This window comes from Diadema antillarum, unplaced genomic scaffold (assembly GCF_040938485.1).
Source record: "Diadema antillarum isolate AM-2024a unplaced genomic scaffold, OU_Dant_1.0 seq00001021_RagTag, whole genome shotgun sequence".
Classification (NCBI taxonomy): domain Eukaryota; kingdom Metazoa; phylum Echinodermata; class Echinoidea; order Diadematoida; family Diadematidae; genus Diadema; species Diadema antillarum.
In genome coordinates, this window is record NW_027271856.1 from 424,379 (window position 1) to 450,372 (window position 25,994).

The window sequence follows — 25,994 nt, forward strand, 5'->3', positions numbered from 1 at the left end:
ATTCAGGGGGCCCAATATACTTGTCATCTAGTACGCCAATTAGGGTACTAGTATCTGACGTCCGTAGTGGCGCCATTTAGGATGATCTTTTACACCATTTAGGATGCAAATTTCACTCGATTAGAGGTATAGGCCTACTGTCAGTTGTGTTACTGACGCCAGGGTCAGTCATCTAAGATGCTGGGGCAGCAAATGGTGTTTAATTGGTCAATGATGCTATTTAACTTGATGTGTGGTGGGATTATGATAGCGGTGATGTCTTCGTCACCGATACTGCATGGGTCCATGAAAAATTCACAATACATTCATCTTCTGTGTGCAATCCGCACGATACAGATGTTCCGTCTGTTTTTGACCCAATCCGGAAGTCAAAATATCACGAATAGGGGTACTGCGATTGCGCGTTGGCAACAACCATGCCAGCACCTGCACTAATCGACTCACTGAACCTAATGTAAAGCGCTCTATTACATGTGTATCGCAAATCATTCGTTCTATCCAACCAAGACCAACGATAACTACAATATATGTCGCAGCCCCGTCTCCTGGGCTGGTGGTAACGAGAACTACTGTGCGTACTTATCGCGTACATACAAGGGAAACGCTATTTCAAAACAAGGGAGTCGAGAAGAGTTCAAAAACACTCGCGCTTGTTGGGAAAGAAGCTACACATAGACGTCACATCGCAATTCTTATTAACCAGAGAGCTGAAGATCACGATGTAGGCCTCGGCGTTGTTATCGGTAACCTTTGTGTCACTGTATCGAGGTGTTTACTTTGTGACTCGATTGTCTTCGTTAACCGAGAGCCCAACTTTTACACGCGGCGAGTTCCCCGCTGGAACACGAAGACTGAAGGGAGGGAGCTGAGAGGTAGTCGCTGCCGGGCCCGTAACCGGGCAGCCCGGGCGAAGGATGAGCTTATCAGGTTGCCCGCATGTTGCCGCTTTCAAGGAGAGCAAGGGGACACATCCGTTTAGGATCATACAAGCTTACTTTGTGTCATGTAGCTCCGTAGAAAACATCAAGAGAAAAGTGAGCAGATTCCATCAGTGTCGATGTATCGTTTGGTGCAGTTGACCCGTTACCTTTGTCCAGCTTTCAGATAACCGACACTACCTTTCCCTTCCTTTCCCTTTGTTCGCTCCACCGGAATCTTGCCCACTCCGTCATGAATACTACGCATTCAACTTGCAACAGATGTCTTGAATCAACATCACATTTGCAAGCTTAGGAATTTGATCATTACTATGGTGGATGGTACAATTTCTTGTCTGAAGGTTGTCGTTAGTTTTAAAAGCGTTCTCCACATCCTATATAAAAAGAGTTCAAATTAGTGAAATCTCTTCCTTGGCATTTGGACTTCTGGATTGGAGTGCCTTCCATTATGGGGACTCAGTATTATATAGATGTCAGTGCTTTGAATATGTGATTAGGAAACAAGTAGCTAATCTTAACCCCTACAAAATTGCAAATAGTCAAATAGAGCATATAATAGAAAATTATAAGTAGGCCCTAATGTTCCTTAAGATGCAACAAGTTTTGACTCGTATAGTCATGAGGAGTCTGAAAGGTAGTGGGAGAATGTTATGTTAGCGTATTTCATTTTCATAAGCTGAGATAATCATTGCGATGGATTGTTGGTATTGATGGATAGAATGTAGGAAAAATAGATTGGATAAACTGGTTTAAATCCCCATTTTTAGTACTTGATAACAGTCAAATTTTTTAGAAGGAAAGATGCATAAATGACCTGCCAAGCAGACATACCCCTCAAATGTCCTCGTGAATTTCAATTTTTAGTAAATCCTAAATGTAGTGATGCACTCAGTGTTCAGTAGCCAAACAAGGTCTATGGCAATGGAACGTAATATGTGATAACTGAATGTGTTTATGACGCCCCTTGGGTAGCAATATGTGGCATCATGAATTTTATCAATGATACAACATATTTTTACCCAAGGGGTGTTAAAGGAAAACCATATATGTTTTCCTTTGTGCACCTGTCTTATCATGTGCACTTTCGTCTTTGATCCTTGTTATGTCTTAAACAGTGTAGGGACACTCGGAATATGCAACAGAGCCGTGAGAGCTAGGATGGAGGAGTCTCATGATCGATAGTATCTCCTTCATCCTCTTCCTGTTCAGTACAGTCTATCTTCGGTGTATTGTACTGTTGGCAGGCATGGTGTGGACGTGTTTATGTACAATGCAGGTTAAAATAATTATATTTTCTACAGTGCAGCTAAAACCACCCCATTCCCTTCTAGCGGAGTTGAATATCCTGCACCACTTGCTTACACTGTGCTAATGTGGTACAGTTGAAGGTATCCTGGGGCAGAGCACTTCTCTTGATTACTCCACAATGATATTTCTATTGCTAACTATTTACCACTCCCAATTTGCCCTAGCCTAGTGCACACATTTAATAGATTTATAAGGGACTATATTGGGACTGATCGTGGGATGCTTCACATCCATGATGTTACAGACTGAGAACATATGGGTACAGTGCAGGGCCTATCAACAATCATGAGAAAATTATCAAAACAGATGGGAAGATCAATCATAAAGTGCCCCTACTTCTACAAAGTAATGTCATTTACTAAAATGTTTGTCTATTTGGAAATAACAAAAATGAATCATAAGACTTGGTTAGCTGGGCTCATAAGCATGACAGTAATCTCTGAATTATGGGACTGTGTAGGTGAGCAAAGCCTACTTCTCTTCTGCTGCTACTTATACTATAAGTAAAAGCAGACTACAGTACCCTGTAAATCACACCTTGATGGTCCTAGAATTTTTGCAGGCAGCCTATTTCTTTATTGAGTCACATTGTATCGGCCATCGGCAGATTAGAACAGGAGCTGCAAATCAGCCATGCACTTGCAGCTTACTTGAGTAAGCATGCACTGAGTTGTGGATCTACCAATTTGCCATTGACGGTTTCTGCCTTCATGGTCTTGAAATGTGCCTTTGCACCCACTCATTATAAAGACTTGGTAGCATGGGGATTCATGGGTGGTCCAATTCATTCACCGCCCATCAGGGTACATACGAAAACCACACATAGCACCAGTTGGCAAATATGTGCATCAAAGCGTATGCTCATTGGTAACGGTCAACTCCAATCGAGATTCTGCGAGATTCTGCGTTTGTACTTACACAGAGATCAGTGATAAAGCTGTACACAATTTGTTACGGGGAATTATATCCAAACTGGAGCAGCCTTCTCGCTCCATGAATCCCTATGCTTCAGGGTCTTCAAGTCCTGATCATGCATAATTTTATGTGTTTTCTGTTAATGTATTATGTAATCATCTTTCTTTTTTTCTTCCCTTCCCTTTGTTTCAAATTTTCATTCTCAGGCTCGAGCTGGCAGCTGTCATGTCTGCCATAAGTGTAACCAGCGTCTACATTCATGTTTGCACTGTGTGTTTTTTGGCTGCTACACCATGGGACACATCCATGAACATGCCAGAACAACCCAACATAACCTAGGTGATTTCATTGTAGATTGGTACAATGTGCTGGAATTTGTTTAAGATAAAAGGAAGTATGTAAGCTGCAAAGGTTCATGTGTGTTATGACCCTTGTGACGGAGGAATTATATTCATGAGCGATAAAATGCAACCTAATGGCCACCAATTTTAATTCATAGCAATCATGGAAATCGTCCTTAGTCAAAATAGTCTTTTTCATGCAAATTTTGACAAACTAGCTCTATTCTACTTTTAATTGTTAAATACTTCTGAAAAGAAAAACAAAATTGTAACAAAACCATTATTATTTGCTCCAAGTCATGTATACTAAGCTGTATCAAAAAGGATGTTTCAGATACATTGTAGATTAAAACAAGAATTTCAGGTGTATGAAGCATGATTTATCCATGATTTTCTGAACAAATGTTTTTCTAAGTAAGTTTCCGGTCTGAAATTGCATGCAAAAAGATCTATGATCATTGATGTCTTCATGAAATTAAATTTTGGTAATTTTTCTAGTGTTGTCTCATTAGCAGTACTTGAATCTCTTGAATATGAATCCCTTACTCTCGTTTTAGTCCTTTATGTGGCTTCTCCTGATTTTACTGTGGTGGTAGCATCACAGACTTTGAAGTCATTAGATGGAGGGAAATAAAATGATAGTAGATACTGATATTTACCTGATGCAAGAATCAGTCTTACACTCTGTGATGGCAACCACATTCCCTCAGCTATTTGTAACTGGCAGAAAAGAAATTCATCAAAAGTCAAATTTCAATTACTTAATGGTAAATAAAATATGAATGTTTCATACGGGGACATACGTGTACTAAGGTTTGAAGTCCAGAGCAATATGGCAAGTCACAAAGGTCACAACCTGATTAGGGGTGATCAAGTGGTAGATCATACTAACACCACTATTACGGGCCTCAAGACAATCAAATAGTTTAGTTTATATTGAGCTTCCTTGTAGAAATGTAATTCAAGAAAAAGAACACACACACTCATACACACAAAGGTGAAAAAGGAGGATATGTATTGAAGGTTGATAGTATAAGAGTTTATATGTTGGCTCAGATGCCACAGCAAAAATTAATTTTGACAGTGTAAATGTTATTAAGACCTATTGGTCGCACTTATACAGAGTACAAATGCTTACAATATCTCAATATCTGTCACTGTGACTACGCGTACTTCATATCCCTTCCTATTAAGCTCACGTGAGCCAAAGGCTCAAGTGAACTACTGTGATCATCCATCGTCCAATGTCCAGTGGCATGCATACTCTTTTTACATGTTCAGCTTCTAGAAAACCCGGACAGATTTTCACCAACTTTGGCAGGTAGTATCCCAAGGGTGCCAGGATCTCAATTGGTCCAAATGGGCAAATTTGGGGGGGGGGGGGGGGGGGAACCATGAGTACAATGAAATAGCAGGGGTAGCAGGGGCCCCCAATGCCCCAAAATTATGAAATCTTTGTAAAATATTCTTTTGTAGAACCTGAAATGGTAGAGCTAAGTTAGTGCTATTGGTACCGGTAAGTATATTGGTGACTGTATTGCCAAGTGTTTTCATTATAGATCTTGGGATGCCCCCTGTATGTGGGATAGGGGGACCAAACTAGGGGCCAGTTTTCACATTTTCACCTTCATGAAAACACATGGTTAAATTTTCACAAAACTTAGCAGGTATTATTGCTATGCTAGGATGATGTATTTGTACAAATGGGCACCATGCCCCACATGGGAGCCCCCTAAAATTAAAGAATGGTGAAAAATCATCATTTCTAGAACCAGAAGTGATGAAGTTAAAATGCTGTAAGTATGTTTGTGAGTGCAGTTTCCAAGTTTGTTCATGTCAGCTCTAGAGGTACCCCTGTTGGGATGGGGGCAATTTTCACATTTGTCATCAAACTTGCCAGGTATCAATAGGGTGATAGAAAATTTGTACAAATTGCCTCATGCCTCCTGGGCTCCCAGGGGGCTCCCCCCCCCCCCCCCCCCCCCATTAGACAACCTGTTAAAAAAAAATCTTCAATAAAACCATAAGTGCTCTGAGTAAATACAATTTACACTTGTGTGTGTACTTTGAAGTTTGTTTGAGGCAATTCCACGGATGGCCCCACTGGGACCAGGACCGAATTGGGGGCCATTTTCCACATATTGAACTTGTTTTTGAAAATGCATCATCAAATTTTTTACAAACTTGGCAGGTTTTATTGCCAATGTGATACAATATACATATGAACACCTTGCCCCAATAGAAGCCCCTTAAGTTTGCTGCATTCTTCCTGTTGATGGTCTATAAGAGTGCATGGAAATTGAACTTGTGATACTCAAGGTAACCACTAAATTGAAAAGTTCCTATTTAGGGACTGTACAGTTCTGGTTGAGGTGAGGATTTAACTTTTAACGTTTTGCAAGATATTCAGAAACCACTCTGTGAAATGTCAAAGAGCATGCAATTCTGAGGGATATCAAAAGTTCATTTGATGAAAATTGGTTTTGAAATGGCTGAGATATCCAAAAACAATGTGAAACAAAGAGATCATAATAAAAGGCGTGGCCTGTTGCCTTTTATTATTATCACTTTTTTTAATATCTCAGCCATATGAAAACCAATTTTCATCAAATAAACGTTGAATCATTCTTAAAATTACATGGTCTCTCATATTTCATAAGAGGCTTCTCATTATCTCACTTAGGAATGTTATAAACCTCAATCCCCACCTCAACCAGTACTGTACAGTCCCTTTAATGTAACTGTTCATTTTAGCAGAACTCGCCATCTTGTACAAAGTTCGTAACATACTGTATTGTAAATCCCTGAACTGTTTTCTGTACTGTGATAAAATGCATCCTGAATAAAGTGAAAATGATTAATAAATGAATATGTCCACTCTATGACTGTATAAAACTCCTACATATAATGCATGTGAAAATTTTCTCTGTACTACCTTTCATGGTTTTTCTAGCTCCTGTTGTATTTGTATTATGATGAGCAAATATCAAAGAATTTTGTGAGTTCTGCCTGTCTGAAAACTTTGACAGATTTCCATATGCTTAAGAGTAGAAATGAGTGATAGGGTTTAACAGGTGTAACATTATTCAGTTATACAAAGTTTTTGTTTATGAAATATATGTCTTTGGTTCAAGAGTTGGTTACTTTATGAGAAGTACAATTCTTCTTAATAAGGACTGCAATTTGTGTCATTTTCTTTTGAATGTTCAGCCATTGATATGACACATGGAACTGTATTCTGCTTTGCCTGTGCGGACTACGTTTACGACTCAGAGTTTGAACAGATAACACAAGAAGAGAGATTGAGATGTTCAAAATTCCATGGTAAGCCTGTTGAATTAAAATCATATGCATTGCTAATATTCCACCCTCTTACTGTAATATTGATTTGGTATATGGCAAGTGTTTTTATTTTATGACTCTTAAAGGACAAGTTCACCTTTATAGACATGTGGGTTGAGTGAATGCAGCAATATTAGTAGAACATATCAGGAGAGTTTGAGGAAAATTGGACAATCCGTTCAAAAGTTATGAATTTTCAAAATTTCTGCTCTGGATGGAAAGACTAATATAGCTTGTGACATCACATGTGTACAACGATGGTAAAGAAAGAATAAAGAAAATTCAACATATTTCCATTTTTCTTGCATAACGAAAGGACACTCAACTTCTCTCTTTCAGAAGGCAGGGGGAATAATATTACCCTTAACATACGTCAGTAACAAGTCGAAGAAATGTGCACTTTATTCAAAAAGTAAAGTTTTGTGAAATTCTCTTTTTATTTTCCTTATATTGTACGCATGTGACATCGTACACCATAGTAGTCTTCTCATCCAGCAATGACTGCAGTAAACCACTCATTGTCGCTCGCTCATTTCTCGATGTTGCTCACACACACTGTTTCCCACTCGTATGTGCTCGTAAGCGATTTGCCCTTGCGCTTGCTAAGCGAGCGACTAGCACAGGCCTTTGCACTTGTCTGCATACAGAGTATGTAGTAAGTATGTATCATTGTGTTTTATTGGGTATGACTGCATATGTCTGTTAGGGCAACACACAACAAATGGTGATAAACACCAGCATGCAATCCGAATACGAAAAGGTGTGACAGTAGCATAACACTCAAACCATCCAGCCAGTATTGCCACACTCGTTGTTTATTTAACTAAGAAGCTTGCCACCATTCCAGTTAAAAGTATTTGTATAATAGGTATGAGAAGTTTCTATGTGAAACTGAATGACAGTCCATTCTACAAATGTGTACCCAATGACACATTATGGATCTATAGACCATAAATGGATAAAATATGGTATATTTCTAGCAGTCACATCAACAGAGCTGTAGACATAGGGCATATGGGTAAGGACAAATCATGCTGAAATGTGTTTGAGGTGTTCTTGCTAGTCATATAGTGATGTCAAAATGAGATGAATGAGTATCACATGATTAAGGGTATGTCATTGAATTACTTAATGCTTTATGAGGGCTGATAGAGACATCTCATGGTAGTCTACCACACAGCCTATGGCTGTCATTTTTTGGAACCTTCCAATGTTTTGATACATCTTTTGCTGGCATATTGGTATATATATCCAATATGGTAAGAGAGACTGATATGCAACAGATTCCATTTCTTCTCTGAGTGACTTTGTGCTCCTGACAAGACTGTATTTGAGGGGCCATCCCCAGAGAATACAGTACAATTTATGTGGTAAAACATTGCTTAAAAGCAAGTAGCAAATTAGCATTTTCTCTTTTCTGTGAGTCAAAAGCTTTCCATACAAGAAGAAATCATATTTCACATGAAATGTGAAACCAGGATACCATTGCAGCACCATGGCATTGAAAGACAGGACAAAGGCTGTTAAAAACATGAACGAATGATATGGGTTACTGAGATTATGATTCAAGGAAGTACTCTTGGTGCAAAAAACATGTATTGCATTTGTGTGTTATGGCATACACCTCTCTGTTGAATGTTTGCAGTATGAATCATTCTTGTGTGTATTTGGTAGTGAGCAGTGCCCTTTGCTGTTTACACATGAATGGACAATCCTGTTTAGCATGCAGCCATAAAGTATGACAAACCTTCACTGTGTTACTCTTTTCTTCTCTTCTGTTTTGCCTTTTTTTTTTCTCGATTTTTCTATCTAGGTTCTAGTGTACAAGGTTTCTCTGTATGGGAAGCCACAGGTTATGAGATTGAGCTCTTACGCAGGAACCCAAAGAGAAAGAAGGTCTCTGGGAGCTCCACCATAGGTTGGTATTTGAACTCCATGGTTCTGTCTAATCAGTAGTATAACATCCATTGCTTGCAGCTACTATAATAAAGTCTGTCTCAAATCGTAGCAAGGTACTCCAGGTGCAGGACCCCAGTTCATTTCAATAATTATGTAATTATCACTACCATAGCAACAGCTATACAGGTATATCAATTTTTCAGACATTGACAGACGGATGTCATGACAACAAGTAAAGTTCAAAACTGGTTTGTCACGACTGTGGTAGTTGCAATGATTTTAAGTTACAAAATGTTGTTACACGCATACTGATAATACCATTTTTGATCTGACATAAAGATATTATGCTTTATATAGAGATACATGTGAAAATAGAGAATCCATAAATTAGTCATAATGGTAGTTAAATCTAGTGCTTTGCACAGCCATATGAAATATCAATACTCTGTATAGAAAAAAACAAAATCGTTAAAATCCTATCTATTCACAAAATTATACAAACTACAGAAGTTACAATTGATGTCATGATTCTGACCAACGCTTTGGGCCCATTCTCAGTAAAAGCGTTCAAATACGGAATTTTGGTGTCGCCGACATTCCATGACAGTTTGCGGTTCCCTGAAACCTATTAGATACTATTTAAATGTTTATAATATATCACGAGGACTTTATTTGTTAAAAATAAACACGATCAAATGCGGTTGTCTGCCTTTTTGTATAAAATTTTGCTGTTAAACTTCGTTAAGACCCCCAAAACGCAGTGTCGCCGGCTATTTCAGAATTATGTTTCATTGCTCCTCTCCGTCCACAAACACACTTTCCAAATATCATTTTCATGGACGATGAGCATATCATATGTGCTAATCACAAAACTCAAAAAGTTCCAAAATTTTTATTGACTTCTTTTTTTATAGCCTTTTGAAACCTGTCGCCAAGTTCACCGCCAGATACGTTACCAGTTTCTTTATTGTTACAGCATTGCGAAAATAACAAGACTATGCAATGACCCTGTGTATATGAAACCCTGAGGATATACTTCATACATTGCAAGTACTTAGATTTTTTGTGCAACAGCTATTTATTGAGAATACGGTACAATGTTTGAAATATCGGTTTTCTACACTTTTATTTGGACAGATACGTTACATACTTTTCACGCCACCCACTGCGACAGATATTGCAATGTCAGACAAATTGTATATTATACATTACTCCTCAGAATGACGCATCGATTCAACATTAAAGTTTAGTACAAGTGAGAAATATTTGGTAGATATCGCTCTCATAATAATATGATCGACCATATACGTTACCACAGATACGTTACCCCAGATACGTGACCGAATTTTGCTCATTGGTCTTGTGCTTTCTGGGGATCAAATCTGGTCAAAATTCATCCCTACACATTACATGCTTCGTTTTGTTGGACCTCAGGATTATATTCTTACACCAAAAGGACAGAGAGGTGAAAAAGAGCAACACTTCCACATGATTTTTCTTTCTGCGTCAGTGTCTCACAACTTAATGCCAAGTTTTTCGACAGATACGTTACCACATAATCAAAATGCTGAAAAGAAATTGTAAATGTTTTTACAAACAAATCGTTGTGTGCTCATAAACTCCAAAGTTCTATTCTTTAAAACCCAGCCACTTTCATATTCTATGCAACAACTTTGAACGTTTATTTTACAAGACGAAGCTAAGATTCAGCATATCAGTTTTTTGCTTTTCAGATTTAGCAGATACGTTACGTATAATTCAGGGCACCCACGGTGACAAATAATGTTATGTAAAACAAAGTGTTCATAAAACAATTCTGCATAGAATGACGCTTCCATAAAAAATTAAAGTTATGTTCAAATGAAGATATTCAGTAGAAATTGCTCTGTAACTTCACCGACAGATTCATTTACGGTACGCCAGATACGTTACCAAACTTAGAAAGAGTAAAAAGTAGTTTATGAAACGCTTCCGAGAAAAGTTTCAGTGTTCTGTTGCATATTTATTCTAGTGCTTTTCAACATGTGAAAAACTACTCAAGATTCATCGATAAGTTGAACAATTATTTATTCATTTTCATTAAAAGGGATGAGCCAAATACGTTACCATAGGTTAAACAACTGTTTAGCATATCGAGTTCATAGAGACTGTACCTACTTACTTCTAAGTGCCTGCAAAAATATATTTTTTAAACCTTGTTTGCATTATCCATCAAAACTTAATGAATATTTATAGTCAGATGGATAAATACATTCAGACGTAAGATGAGAATATTCTGTGAATGAAGAACTCAGCTTTCACATTTAGGGCTCTTTTCCACTACATTTCATAGTTTAAATATTACGTACAATGTTTAAAATGGTTAATTTGAGCTTACATCATTCATTTTTACATCAATTCATGAGGTAAATAATTAAACAGGTGATATTTACTAATTCATACACAACTTAAATTATTACTTATATTTTACCAGATACGTTACCAAAGGTGATTCGATGTTTTTCAATAGTTATTTCCCCAGGAAAGCAATTCATATTTGTTTCCTGTGGAAATTCCAGATCGGATCGTTCCCTTTGCATGATTTGTGGGATTCAAAACTTTATTTGTAAGCGAAATTTGCTAAAAATACAAAGTGAATCTTAAGGTTATATTTCATTTCAGCAAAAAGCATATTTCAACCTACCACACAGAAATAATTTCTACCGATTAGCAAGGGATGACAACATCTTTACCTCTTGAAAAACCCCAATATCTTTAGGGGGGACAGATGTCTTTTCCTGAACAGAAATTGGATCGAAACAATAAATTTAATTCAGAGTTAGGAGTCCATTACGACATGTAAATTTGCGGTAACGTATCTGATTGGTGATCAAAAATCATATATGATGCTCTATTTCAATTCATTTTTACTCAATGAATGGCCATCATTTAGAATGTTCCACTTTTTGTTTCGTATTTGACCGGTTTTGAAGTTTCCGAAAACACATCTTTGAATGTATTACTTTGTGGTTGATTTTTCGGTTTTACTCACATGGAATTGAACACTTAATCTGAGAATGGCCCTTTGGTCAGAATGTTAATAGATAAAGAGTATATGTCCATTACATTGAAGAAGTGAGAATGTGAATGTGGAAAAAGAAATGTGGAAGACTGTGTGACTCATATTATAAGTGCAATTCCATACCACATTCAATTTGGTTTCAGTGAATAAAGTGAGGTCAAATAGTTGGAATAACCTAGAAATAACATGACTTTTTGTGGGGTAAGAGTTGTAATTTCTAAATTACAACCAAAAACATGGAATTTGTGACATTTATGCACAAACCAAGGGAACATTTTGGGTTGATGACATTATCACCTCAGATATTTTGCAACCAGTATGATTATTCTGTGAAAATATGTTTAACTTTACCATTTCATATAATTTTTATGCCTCCGCCCGAAGGGTGCCGGAGGCATTATGTTTTCAGGTTGTCCATCCTCATTCGTTTATGCAATAACTCGAGTAATATTGAGTGGAATTTTACCAAACTTTGTCCAAGTATAAAGTATGATGGGGCAATTAACTTGAGTAGATTTTGGGTGAAATCGGCCAGAGGCCAAGATCAAAGGTCAAGGTCAAATCATGAAATTGTATCCGTTTATGCGATAACTCAAGACTGGATCAAGCAGATTTCACCAAACTTTGTCTGAGGATGATGTATGATGGGGCAATTACTTGATAAGTTTTTGAGTGAAATCGGCCAGAGGTCAAATCCTTAAATTTATCTTTTTACGCGATAACTCAAGACTGCATGAAGCAGCTTTCACCAAACTTGGTCCATGGATGACGTATGATGGGACAATTAAGCAAGTAGTTTTTGAGTGAAATTGGCAATAGGTCAAAGGCTAAAAGATCATGGTCAAATGCTAAAAATTTTGTTATTTCCCCCATATCTATGCAATGCCTGAAGGTATTTTCTTTGAACTTAGTGTAGACATGAACAACTGAATAAAGATTCCCCAGAGAGAGTTTCAGGTCATGAGGTCAAAGGTCAAAAGGTCAAAGGTCAGGTGAAAAAGTTAAAATTTCACTTTTTTTCCATATCTAGCCAATGTATCGCCAAGGTATCTTCATGGAACTTGATACATATGCATGTACTGACTGGCAGGGATTATCAAGGGAATTTAGGGGTCATGGGTCAAAGTTCAAGGTCAACCCCTCAAAATTTCACTATTTCTCTCATCCATGCAATGCTTGCAGGATTTTGAAACTTACTATGTATTACCTAATGGAGATTCTCTGGGGATTTTCCTGCCCAAAGGTCAAAGATCAAAATGTCAAAGGTTCAGGGTCAAAGGCGAGGCTAAAATGCAAAAAAAAAAAAATCTATTTTATACTGAAATTACACTTTTTCTTCATTCCTTGAAATTACTCAATTATGCATAAACATATAAAAGGGTCAAAAGTCAAGTAAAAATCCTCAAATCCCCAAATACATGTACCTGCACTCTTAGACAATTAGCAAACCTAGTTCAAGGAAAGTGAACATTCAACACATTAGACAAACCTGCCATTTCAATATTTTGCCAGTTATGTAAAACTGTCATCACACATTGTGAATACATTGTACTATACACCTACCATGCATTATGGCGTAGGCATACCAGTCGCCATAGCAACATTTCTAGTTGTTTGATGAAGCATATATCGTTATGTTATGTCTGATTTGCCAGGGTGCTCTATTTGTCAAGGTCAACTTGAACAAGGTGTCCTGTAATTACTGGAATGCTCTGACTGGGCAGAGAAAAATCATAGAAAACTTTGACAAAAATTTTGCTACAGCCTGCAGTTTAATTTTATGGACATGAAGTTTTATGGTACTTCCCCCATGTATTGAGAGGCAATAAAGATCTCTGCTTTCCTCTCACTATTTCAGGTCTTAGGGGATTAATCAACTTGGGCAACACATGCTTCATGAACTGCATCGTGCAAGCCCTGACCCATACTCCACTCCTCAGGGATTTCTTCCTCTCCGACAAGCACCACTGCACGGGGGAACAGAACCGGGACCAGTGTCTAGTGTGTGAAATGACCAGGGTATTTCAAGAGGTGAGTATGCAGCATTGATATCACTGGGTTTTTGACACTGGTCAAGATTCTCAGGTGTAGTGGACATGTGGGATGCATTTAAAACCAGTCAGAGCTCATCCATTGTTAAATGCCTCCTTCATTTTGTCAACAAAAAAACCCAAAGAAGTCAAGTTGGAGATTAGGTTATACATTGTACCTTGCTAGAGAGTTCCATTTCTCAACTGTACACCAGCTCCTTTTCAGACTTGTTCAGCTGACATCGGGTGCAAGCCGTGAAACTGAAATGCATATGACACAAATAGGATAGGCCTGCTAATCTAATCTCAAGTACCTTGCCTACAGGAAGTAAAATGCGATTGTACTGTTTTATTCTATTCTGTGTACAGCAGTGATAGACATATCTGTATTTCTTCCTGGAACTTAGAGATGATCTCACATCTAACACATTTTTTGTTTATGCCTCTGCCACAAAGTGGTGCCGGAGGCATTATGTTTTCGGGTTGTCCGTCCGTCCGTCCGTCCGTCCGTCCGTCTGTAATTAATTTGTGGACAGCGTAACTAAAAAAGCTTTTGAGGTATCCTAATGAAACTTGGCATGTATGTGTATTAGGGGCTGAAGTTGTGCCTATCAACTTTTGGGTGCACATGCTCAAGGTCAAAGGTCAAAAGGTCAAGGTCAAATGCTTAAAGTTTCACTATTTCCCCCATATCTATGCAATGCCTGAAGATATTTTCTTGAAACTTAGTGTATACATGTATTACCCAATTGAGATTCTCTGGTAAAAGATTGGGGTCATGAGGTCCAAAGGTCAAAAGGTCAAATAAAATGTTAAAATTTCACTTTTTTCTCTGTATCTTGGAAATTGTTCAAGGTATCTTCATGGAACATAGTATATATGCATGTACTGACTGGCAGTGGTTATCTAGGGAATTTGGGGTTCATGGGGTCGAAGGTCAGGCTTCAAAGGTCAAGGGCAATACTTGAAGATTTTACTATTTTTCTTATATTTATGCAATGCCAGCAATATTATTATTTTTTATCTTGATGTATGCATATATAAACCCAATAGAGATTCTCTGGGATTTTTTTTTTTTTTTTGCCAAGAAGGTCAAAGGTCAAAGATCAAGTGAAAGTGCTGAACTTACTTCTTTCTCCATATCTCGGAAGTGACTCAAGTTATCTTGAAACTTCTGCCTGACAGTGATTCTCTTATAAATCAAAGGCCAGATGAAAATGATAACAATTTCAGTTCAATACAGAAATTGCACTTTTTCTCCATACCTTGAAAATTACTCAGTGCATAAACTTATGAAAGAGTCAAAGTCAAGTTAAAGTTCTTAAATCCCCAAATACATGCTCTCCTATTCATCCAATTAAACATAGATCAAGGAAGGTGAACATTCAATACATTTGTGACAAACATGTCATTTTAATATTTTGCCAATTTTGTGAAAATGTAATCACACATTGTCCACATGTACTATAGACCTATTAGGAGAATCATGCATTATGGCGGAGGCATACCAGTCGCCATAGCGACATTTCTAGTTTTGTTTTGTTTTTGTTTGTTTGTTTGTTTGTTTGTTTTTTTGGGGGGGTTGTTTGTTTAAATATTGCATTTATTCAGCGTTTCATCTCAACCTTTTCTCTTTACATATTGATAAAATGTAACTCGGCTCTCGTGGTTAAATATGTGTATTGTGTGCGTGACTGTGACTGTGTGTGTACTTGTGTTTTCCCCATTCCTCTACCATTTTTCAGGAAAATAGGTGAGGAAATATGTCTGCTTCTAAGAAGCAATTCAGTGCCTATACTTCAAGGATATCTCAACAAGAATTCACTCCCAGAAAGTTGTACTACAGCAAGAAGGTCAACCCAGTGTGAAGCAATAATAAACACAAGAGTAAAATTGAACAACTGATTGAAAAGTTTTGTGAGAAGCATTTTTTTTTTTGTAATAAATCATGGGAATAGCCATGATATGTATAGTATAGAGAGTTTTATTACAATACCGTTCCCAACAGGACTGATGGGATGACAGAATGTAAGTGTAAAGTTTGAAATAAGGGGGAATCTTTTGCTGGAAATAAGTTCTGAGCAGACCTAATCAATCCAAGGCAGTGAAAGAGAGGATGTGTTTGAGTGCTCTCATAAAGCGAACCGAACAGTACCGTTCCCGCGCCAGAGGAGTGCTCGAACGTTCCTGGATTGTGCCGTACTGAACTGAACCAAGCCAAAAGTGGACCACTTCTTGATGTGCTCCAAAAAGGGTACCAAAAGCGTACCAAAAATTAGCATGTAAAGATTGCACGTATCATGCACATACGTCACAATGCAGAGTTCATTCTCATTGTTCGGGACATCTGTAAGTAGTTGAAGCGTGCCAGGTGAATGACCGTCTTGCTACAAAATGTGTGACCTCTTCTAGAAATAACTCATGAAGTACGCTTTCTCCACGGAGTGCTGGAACGCTCCAAATCTTGCACAGTACAGTTTGGTACGCTTTGGCTCGGTTCGCTTTGGTTCGCTTTAGAGCTCTTGAATGCACCCAGAGAGAGAGAGAGAGAGAGAAAAAAAAAAAGTATATTATGGCAGATCCAAGGAAAGTGATGTACCTTTCATATGGTTTGAATGTATGGGGAGGTTGTGTGTGTTGATTGCAATCCTGTGGAAAGCCACCTACTTGTGACCCACTCTCTGAGTGATAGAGTTGGCCTGGTGGGCAATTGATCTGGATGTGGTCGTGGGTTAGCATGGAGTAGAGGTTGAAAGATGTACTTTTTTTAAGGTGTGCTTTCTTGAAGTACTGTGTTGTGCATCAGAAAATTGGATGGTTTCCCATGCTCATCTGGTATGTCATACAGTGTTATCATGGATGTCATGAGGCTGCTCTCTTCACAGAAGACTTCATGTAGTTGCTGTTTTGTGTGTTTGATGATAGCTGATTTCTTCTATTCCCCAGGTAGGCTTTGATGTTCCTGAAGTACCTTGAGCTTGTGCAAGGCATAGCATTTTGTAGACTCCTGGCTAGGTATTCTTGAGTTGTGAATCCTTGTGGGTGTGGAGTGACGTGTAAAGTTTCTTGGTAGAGTGTTGTCTGACTTTGATGTTGACTAGCTTGAGCTCCTGCCCATCCTCAACATATCACTGTAGAGCACTCTTGTGGAGGGAGTTAATGAAATGCTTAGTGGTGAAACGAAATGCTTATACAAACTGAAGCTGCAGCACATATTAAAATTGTGTATGTGTATCCTTCACATTCTCACATTGTTATCAACCTATATCTGCAGTTCTATTCGGGCATTCGATCAGTGCACATTCCATACCGCTTGCTGCACCTCGTCTGGACACATGCCAGACACTTGGCTGGTTATGAGCAGCAGGATGCCCATGAGTTCTTCATTGCAGCTCTTGATGTCTTACACCGGCATTGTAAAGGTACCATTGATCGAAATTGCCAATTCTTTGAGAGATATACTCAAAAAACTTGTCAGATTCAGTATGTTATGTACTTGGATGAATAAGAATTATCTATTCCTGTAAACTCAGAAATATTTGCGGCATGAATTTTTCATGAATTGGAGCTGATGGCACTTAATGCGGCATAAAATTTTTGTGAATCTTAGCTTGCGAAATAATTTCTTGCACCCAAAACTTTCTGGTTTTACACTTACAGTATTCCCTTCCTCTATTTCCTACTTACTATTCAGATGTAATATGTGTGAACTTAGAAAAATAATTTTATAGAGACATGTTATAAGTAATATTCAGTACTGTTTGTATAAGTTCCTCCTATCTACTACAAGAAAGATTTTTATTTATACAGCTGAATTCCTTGCTTGAAGGCTTTGGTAGTTTTGTTTCACCAAAGGTGGTGAGTCTTGTGGGAAAATGTCACTGCTTTAATATTTTATTGATCTTTCTGTGGACATTGATGAAGGCAACAATGTCCAGGCAAGTGAACTTTTTATGTAGAAATAAAGGGGAAAATACCCTGATGCAGAACATCTAATGATAACACAGTTATAAAAACTCAAAAGAAAGAAAAACTATAGCTGCAGTGATGAAAAACAGACAAGTCAGTAGATGATCAAATCCCGAAGAGTAGCTGTGGACTAATACTCTGTCTTTTTTTTTCCCAGCAGGACACAATGGAGTCTCGGGTAATAATCCCAATCATTGCAATTGTATCATAGACCAAATCTTCACCGGTGGGCTGCAGTCAGATGTGACATGCCAAGCATGCAAGTAAGTCAGCATGTTGAAATTAGAACAAATCTTGTGAACTTTCTTTCATGAAAATCTTGGTGTCCACATACCTCAAAAGAGTTCATAACCATGAATATGATTCTGTTTTTGCACATTTAACTTACTTTGAGGGGGAAAAAATGTACCTTGATGTAGATCTGATTTTCAGTACATATTGAGTGGAAAACATCTGCTTATGATATGAATATGAAAGACACTGTTGATGTGAAACAACTTATACAGACAAAAATCACTATTGTGATCTTGTGTTTAACTCTTGTCACTTTTGTCAGTATTTTAAAAATAATTTATCAGTGAAAATCAGAACAACTTTATGTGAGGCACGATATATGTATAGCTACAACATACAAACAAAGTGGAGTAGCAATTGTAGAAAATAATCAGTGTTTCTGGGGTGTACTGCCCATTATGTGCATTTTCATGTACGATCAAAAGAGTACTGGCTACAGCAAGGAAAATCTGGCTGTCTCTGCAAACCTTGTTAGTTTCAGCTGCATTTCCAAATGATCAAGGATGCATTTTGTGCTTTGTGTGTCTGTGTGTGTGTTCTGCTTTTCTTGAATGAATTGATATTCAGAGTTAGCATGTTCTTTTTCCCTGCTGGTGTACATCCCAAGGACCATCTAGAAGTCACTGTCTCTTCATTGAAATGTGTTTGTTTGTTTCAGGGGTATATCAACAACAGTCGATCCCTTTTGGGATATCTCACTAGACCTTGGCCCATCAAGTACTGGTAGTAGCAGCAGTGCTCCCCTCCCTGTTCCCCCCTCCCAACCTCCAGTAGGCGACTTCTCTGTAGACAGTAACTCTTCAGGTGAGTTCAAGAAAATGTAACTCAAGTGGCCGAGACTGACAGTAAGAATACTGCAAACGTCAATATTTTCGGATGATTTTTTTGCACTGAGCGGCTCAAAAACATATTCGCAGGTTGTTGAATTCGCGCTGCACAATTGTCAACCCATTCACAATGTGCAGAGAAAATTGTGAAGATATTTTCGCGGGTTTTAGAATTCGCGCTAGCCAGAAGTAGCACGAAATAAGCGAAAATTAATGTACCGCAAAAACTTTTGCATTTACAGTATACTAATTACTAGTGCCAAGATGTTTGAATGGCTGTATGACAGATAGCTAGAGTATAGAGTAATGGGATGTAGTCTGATGGTTTAGGTCATTATAGACATACTAGATATAATGTTTGATTTTATTAGTTGATTATCATTCACATTCTGAAGGGATGACTCCAGAAGGGACAGAAGGATGTGTTTCATTTAGCTTTACAGTATAAAGCATGTGTGTGGTAAAGCCACCCAGCACACAGTTTCTCACTGTCATTCAATAGTCAAAGTAATATTTTTGCCAGATTTTGCATTATTGTGATTTTTATTCTTTGCATTTTCATGTATCGAATAAATGTTATACAGTTGAACCTCTCTTATCCGGCCTCCCTTTATCCGGATCTCTCTATTATACGGACGCAATCTCGCCGTGATTTTTTTAAAATAATTACGGGAGGAAAGGGGGATTCCCAACTCCTTGAGAACTCCTACACAAACACACATGAATTACATATTCTTGATACATTTCTTAATAATTATTTAGGTAAATCATCCCAAGAATTTATAAAAGAAAATGATTTCATTCTTGCAAACACGAACCTCTATTTTGGGGTCTGTTACTGAGTGTAACAATGAAAAGGTTGCAGTATACACATTACTACATGTGGTACTACAATGGGCTACATCAGTACATGTGTATGTATATGTACATGTATAAAGCATTGAGTCTCCCGTATCCGGCTAAATCCCTTATCCGGATGAGCCCCGGTCCCGACTTGTCCGGATACGAGAGGTTCAACTGTACCTTGTCAGTCCTGATATTTGAATTTTTGCCCCACCCAAAAAAAAAAAAGTTGTGAAGACAAATAAGGTACAGATACATTGTCGATGATTGACAAAATCATTGCCTGAAATTTATCATGTTGCAAACCTTATTTCCAAAGTAATCTAGAATATAAGCTTGAATTTTTGTTAAATTCTTGTGCATATTCTTTGTGTATGCATGTGTTTAGTTTATACAAGGAGTTACCAGACACTTGGTTGATATGATTGAGTGTGTGTGTCTGTGTATGTGTGTGGGTATGCAGTATGGAGAGTGTTCTGTGGTTGATTTTGTTGTTCCTCCATGCCACTCTCCTTCCTCTCAGGTTCCAGTACTAGTAGCAACAGTCTCCACAATGGTGATTCAGGCCTTATGTCACCTCCAGGGTTTGATGATGTACCACATTCCCTTGATGACTGCTTACGAAGGTAATTCAGAGGCTTTCTCTCTCACTCCCTCTCTCTCCTCCTCTCTCTTTTTCTCACTCTGTGAATTGAAACCTGTATTGAATTACATACAGAGTATCAGTGTTGAGTGATTACCAGACTACTGAATCAAAATGAATAGTATGGTACAGTAGTCTTTGCTTAATTGGGTAGTGTCTGGCAGAGCATTTCTTACCCATTTAAGAGGAGACTACTGTACTTTTATTTTTTTCTCAGCAAGAAACGAGGACTCCTCTTATAAAGTCTGTTTATGATTCCAACAGACTGCTCTCACTCAGGCAGTTGCTTCCTTCTATCAGTTCTTGTACTTTTTTTCACTTTAATTTAGTAGGCATATACCATTGCTTTTTCAAGAGAATGTTTGATATCTCAAGTCAGCATCATACATTGACCATGTCTCAATAGAATGTTGGCTATAATGAGCTTGTTCATAACCCTTTATGTGCCCAGGCCGTATCTTTACTGACCAAGTTTCTTCATCAGCATCCAAACTTGACCTAGTTGTAGATTAGCAAGCCTGCTTAGGTGTGGCAGTGTGTAACAGTCCAACAGGAAGGCCCTGATGACACAATGAGGATTTGGGGGATTTGATAGTCTCGTTTGTTGACAGGTAGTTTGCAGACATTTGTGTCACTCAGCAAAGAAAGCACTCCATCATGCATGCCAGGTGGCAAAAAAACAAACAAACAAAAAAAACACCAAAAAAAAAAAAAACAGTAAGGTTTGAGGTCACTACCGTAAGCATGCTGTGTGTATGATCCTGTCATTCGTTGATGGCAGTCTTATCATGAGTGTGGGACACTGTATCAGCTAAGGACAATGCGATATCAAATTACAAGTCCCTGTAAGTCTTTCTAAATGGTAAGCTTATTGTGCACCAAACAAGCAAATACACAGAATGGGGAAATCTGAAGAAACTTAGAGGTTATGAGCGTATATCATTGAATGCCTGCAGTCAGGTTGCCATGTCTTAAATTGCTTTCTCCAATGATGACACCCATGCTTTGATATATGATTACTGCACTGACATTTCCAATTTCATTTTTTCAAAAGACTCTTCAAGTCACCAAGGACGGCTTTACTGAAAATAAGTCACCATGTATGGTCAGAAACTTCATTAAACCTGCAATAGTATTTTCTACACATAATGTACAAATACATTTGTTCTCCACTTCTCTCCCACCTAGATTCACCCGTCCAGAGTATTTGGGTAGCAGTGCAAAGATAAAGTGTAGTGTCTGTCAGAACTATCAGGAATCCACCAAGCAACTCACCATGAAAACGCTACCCCTGGTTGCATGCTTCCATTTGAAGGTGAGAAGTAATAGTGTCAACCGATGCTTTTAATGTCTGTTGTACTGTGCTGCTTATGTGGGGTACAAATGAGCCCTTTGCTCTGAGTGTTTACCTTTCTGACTGTGATATATGTACATAAAACTACAATCCAGTATATTTGGCTTGATACAATTGTGTGACAATTATGTGTGCAAAAAGCATGTTCTTGTTTTCTTTTTTCACTAATACGGGTAGCATTCAGTCAGTTCATGTATCTTTCATTAGCAATAAAAGTGATGTGATTATGATGAAAGTTGTGTTCTGCAAGTGACTACCATTTTTGCCTTCTGTTTTTTCGTTTAATGCAATAGAGATTTGAGCACTCAACCAGATTCAGGAAAAAGATCTCAACGTTTATATCCTTCCCACATGAGTTAGACATGACGCCATACATGTCTACTCACCGTAGAGCCAATGGTCACCACCATCGGCAGAACAGGACAACTACCTCAGATAATCAGTGAGTATCTCACAAAGCCCGACTCCCCCTTTCTTCTCCTCAATCTACTCCTGGCAGTCTAGCTTTGGCTCTCATTCTGACATAGAAAAAGTGATAGTAGCACATGACATTGTTTCATGAGCCTTTTTATTTTCATTATGTTATAACACTTTGGCTGAGATGATAAAGTTGGCTTTTTCTATTGCGATTCAACATAGGTTTTTCCATGAACGTTATGTAGCTTTGATATTGAACAGCAAACATATTTCCTGCAATGTTGCTGTGTGATGAATCTGGATCGTGTGTGTTCTTGTAACTTCCTCTTTTCTTTTTCTTTTTTTTTTGTGGTATGTCATAAGTGTATATTGAATGGGTTGTTCAAGTTGTGTGTTGGATTTGATGAAGAACATATTCTGTGTTCAAGCGCTTAAAAGGGAACCAAACCAAACCAAACCATACCGTATTGTACCATAGCATACCAGTCTGGGAATGTTCGAGTACTCTGTGGAGAAAGCATACCTCATGAGTTAATTTTAAGACTTGAGTCAGAGGGAGTCACATGTTTTGTAGCAACAAGGTCATGCACCTTGCATGCATAACACTACTTACAGGTTTCCCTGTCAGCAGAGAGTCAACTCTTTGTATTATAACGTGGTGCGTGTTATGTGCATTCTTCTCATGCCAACTTTTGGTTCAGTACTGTACACTTTTGAAGCACATCGAGAAGTGGCCCACTTTTGGCTTGGTATGTTATGGTACAGTAAACTTTGGGAGAGTTTGAGTGCTCCTTTGGTGCGGGTATAGTATGGTGCACCACGCTGTAGGAGAAAGCTGGAAGACACCCATAAACCTTCATATAGGAGACTACCGGTATGTGAGCTTTTGTTAACCACTGCAAACAGTATCAAGGTTTGTGAATTAAACCAGTTAAGTGGTTAGACCTGAATATTATCAAGCCAGTACCTCAGTGTAATGATATTCTTTTGTAATTGTATGTCTACAGTAGCATCTACAAACATATTTTAAAACCAAAAACAGCACTCTGAGAATTAGTCTCAAGCAGATATGACATGTAAGTGCCCTTCTCAGTTGAGGTTGAACAAACCAGTGTATTGATCACTGGGATAGTTAGCACTTTGTGTGTTGATGGTCTAATATTATGAGATCTTGCCTTCAGAAGATGTAACCCTTGTGCTTTGGTGTCTCCTTTTCTCCAGATATTCACTCTTTGCTGTAGTCAATCACCATGGTTCCCTGGAGGCAGGTCATTACACCTGCTATGTCAGGCAGCACCATGACCAGTGGTTCAAGTGTGACGATGCCCTCATCACCAAGGCAACCGTTCATGATGTTCTCCACAGTGAAGGGTGAGACAAGTCACTTGTCAGGAGAGGAGCTGGTACAGTGCACTCCTGTTATACCGAAATTTTTGTTACAGTGCAGTAAAAAGTCAGGTCTATTAATTATCATCTGCATAATTTATATTTGCACATTTTACTGTTCAGCTGTGAAGAAAATTTTGATATAATGAAAGAAAACTGCCAGTCCTGAGGATTTCGTTATAACGGGAGTTGCCTGTAGCATCAGTTTACCATTGCCAATGTGACATCATCATTGCTTCAACAATGCTTCCTTCCTTTCCTGAGATTCTGATTGTATTACCCTTTGTACCTAGCAAGCTGTTTTCTTTTTTAATCCGTATGCTAATCACATAAATCATTTCGCAATTGACTTTTTCTTTACTAATTCTTTGCAAGTCTTGTCACATGATTTTCAAAGTACTATACCAAACATGTACATGTACACGGTTTGCAGCCCTGCCACTGTAAATCTACATTATTGTTGAGGGATTAACTAAAGTCATATTCTTCCTTTGTCACTGGACAACTGACACATTTAGAATGGGATTACAGAGATATTTTTGTAACTGTTTGATTGATTTATGTGTTAATACCTGTGTATTGTGATTCCATTTAGTGCAGCAGCAGTTTTGTTTATTGTGTCTTCTTGTCACTTTGTAAAGTACCAGGTACTTGCAAAGGTAAGTGCAATGTTACCTTCTGCAGTATTTTCAAGAAGTCTTAAAAAAGAGCGTAGTGTAAGTGCAATGTTCCCTTCTGCAGTAAGTTGACAAAAAGAATCTGTTCTTGTTTTGTTCTCTGTGTACCCAGGTACCTTTTATTCTATCACAAGCGGATCCTGGAGTATGAGTGATGCCAGGGCCGTCTCAAGGACAGCGATTCCTCCTGAAGTGGTCCTAGCACTCTTGCCCTCATCAGGGCGGCTCGGATGCAATCTATCCATTTTATTTGTGTGTGAAAAAACAACAACAGATAAAACCAATTGAAACTGCGATGAAAGACGTAGGGGGCTTAAATGCCCAGAGATGAACCAGAGCCTTTGCTGGCTCTCCTGTCACTGAGTCCCAACTGTGTCAGTTGTAGTATGTTCCTGTGCCTGTTTTCATGTATGAAGGTATGTGTGTAGGGACGTAGGTTTGTGCTTAACCATGAATAGTCTGCCTGACTGTACACACAGAGACAGAGCAGCACAGCTGTGAGGGTAGCTATGATGATAGTATTCACAACCTGTCCTCAGTGAGATGACTTCTTTTATGTCCCGTGATGACTGCAAATATATAGAAGCAAAAGGAATTGATTTAATACTGACGTCAAATAAAGCTGCCCAGCACATTTTATTTCTCTCCTTGTTTAATATCATGCAAGCAGTTAGTGTGTGAGCATCTCTTCCTGGCCCTGACTGGACTCTAGTCCCTGGCAACAGACTGCGGTGGTATCTCATGGAAATGGCTGGATCAGTGTTTGTCTCTTCCACCAACATACCACCTTATGACAGGAATAGAATGAAGCACTGCAGTGGTCTTACTGTATGAATCAGAGTCTGATGAGATTGGAGATCTCTGATGTATCCCTGTCAGCTCAGAAAGCTTTTGCCTTCATTCAAGTGAGCAGCCATTATTTCTAAAACTCTTGAGGTTGGGTCATCGAGAGAATTATGTGCATTATAGCCTATGATATTTACTGCTCATTTCAGTATCTCAAGCCATTTGAGGATATACTACAGCAATCAAATAAGAAAAAAAAAAAATAACAAATTGTCTGTAATTCATGAGTCAACCTCCTCTCTCATTGAAGGAAAGCAGTTCCTTGCAATTCGGTCTTAATTTGGGAGTGGTAGGTCCCCAGAAACTAGATTTTAGGGCTGTTTCATGGTCATTTGAATCGAATGGAATTTTTAGTGCAATTTCCATCAGGTATTTAGAGTCAAAGAAGTAGAAGGATTTCTGCAACTTAAAGACACCACTGTGTTCCTACACATATTATTGAAGCTGAGAAGCATACACACAACACAACTCTGATAAAGCAACGTATTACTGTAGCCAGTATCACCAAGCAATACTATCTGTGTGTCATGAGTCAGCCCCCTCTCTCATCGTGGAGAAAAATACTACTCTCCCCTCAAGACATCAAGGAGTAGGCATATGTGAAAGAAATTACCGGTAAGCCCTTTCTGTCCTGATCTTGATGTCAAAAGGTGTGACTTTGCATCATAATCTTTGTATACAGTGACTGTTAGGTAAGCATTTAATAGGTAATACCTGTTTGCCAGTTGTGTAGCAAAATGATTCCAATAGAGGTCATAAAATAATCAAATGAAAAGAAAAGAAATGAAATTTGTCCACTTTACTAAGGTAGAAGCCTGAATGTACTTAAAGAGAACCTTGGAGAGCACCTCAAGCAGTTGACAATTGGCAAGTCTGTATGTAAAGCTGTGCATTATCTGTGAGG

At 38.3% G+C, this 25,994-nt stretch overlaps 1 protein-coding gene across 1 annotated transcript; it reads left to right on the plus strand.

Moving 5' to 3' along the window:
- The first annotated feature begins 602 nt into the window (after positions 1 to 602).
- LOC139742803 (ubiquitin carboxyl-terminal hydrolase 22-like) lies at positions 603 to 25,114 on the plus strand. The gene is made up of 13 exons (XM_071653317.1): positions 603 to 1,034; positions 3,368 to 3,500; positions 6,713 to 6,826; positions 8,658 to 8,762; positions 13,663 to 13,835; positions 17,109 to 17,256; positions 17,964 to 18,066; positions 18,756 to 18,901; positions 20,291 to 20,393; positions 21,599 to 21,725; positions 22,058 to 22,206; positions 23,403 to 23,552; positions 24,357 to 25,114. Exons 1-13 carry the CDS (start codon positions 915 to 917, stop codon positions 24,397 to 24,399), a joined length of 1,614 nt encoding a protein of 537 aa, XP_071509418.1. The 5' UTR covers positions 603 to 914; the 3' UTR covers positions 24,400 to 25,114.
- The last annotated feature ends 880 nt before the right edge of the window (positions 25,115 to 25,994 follow it).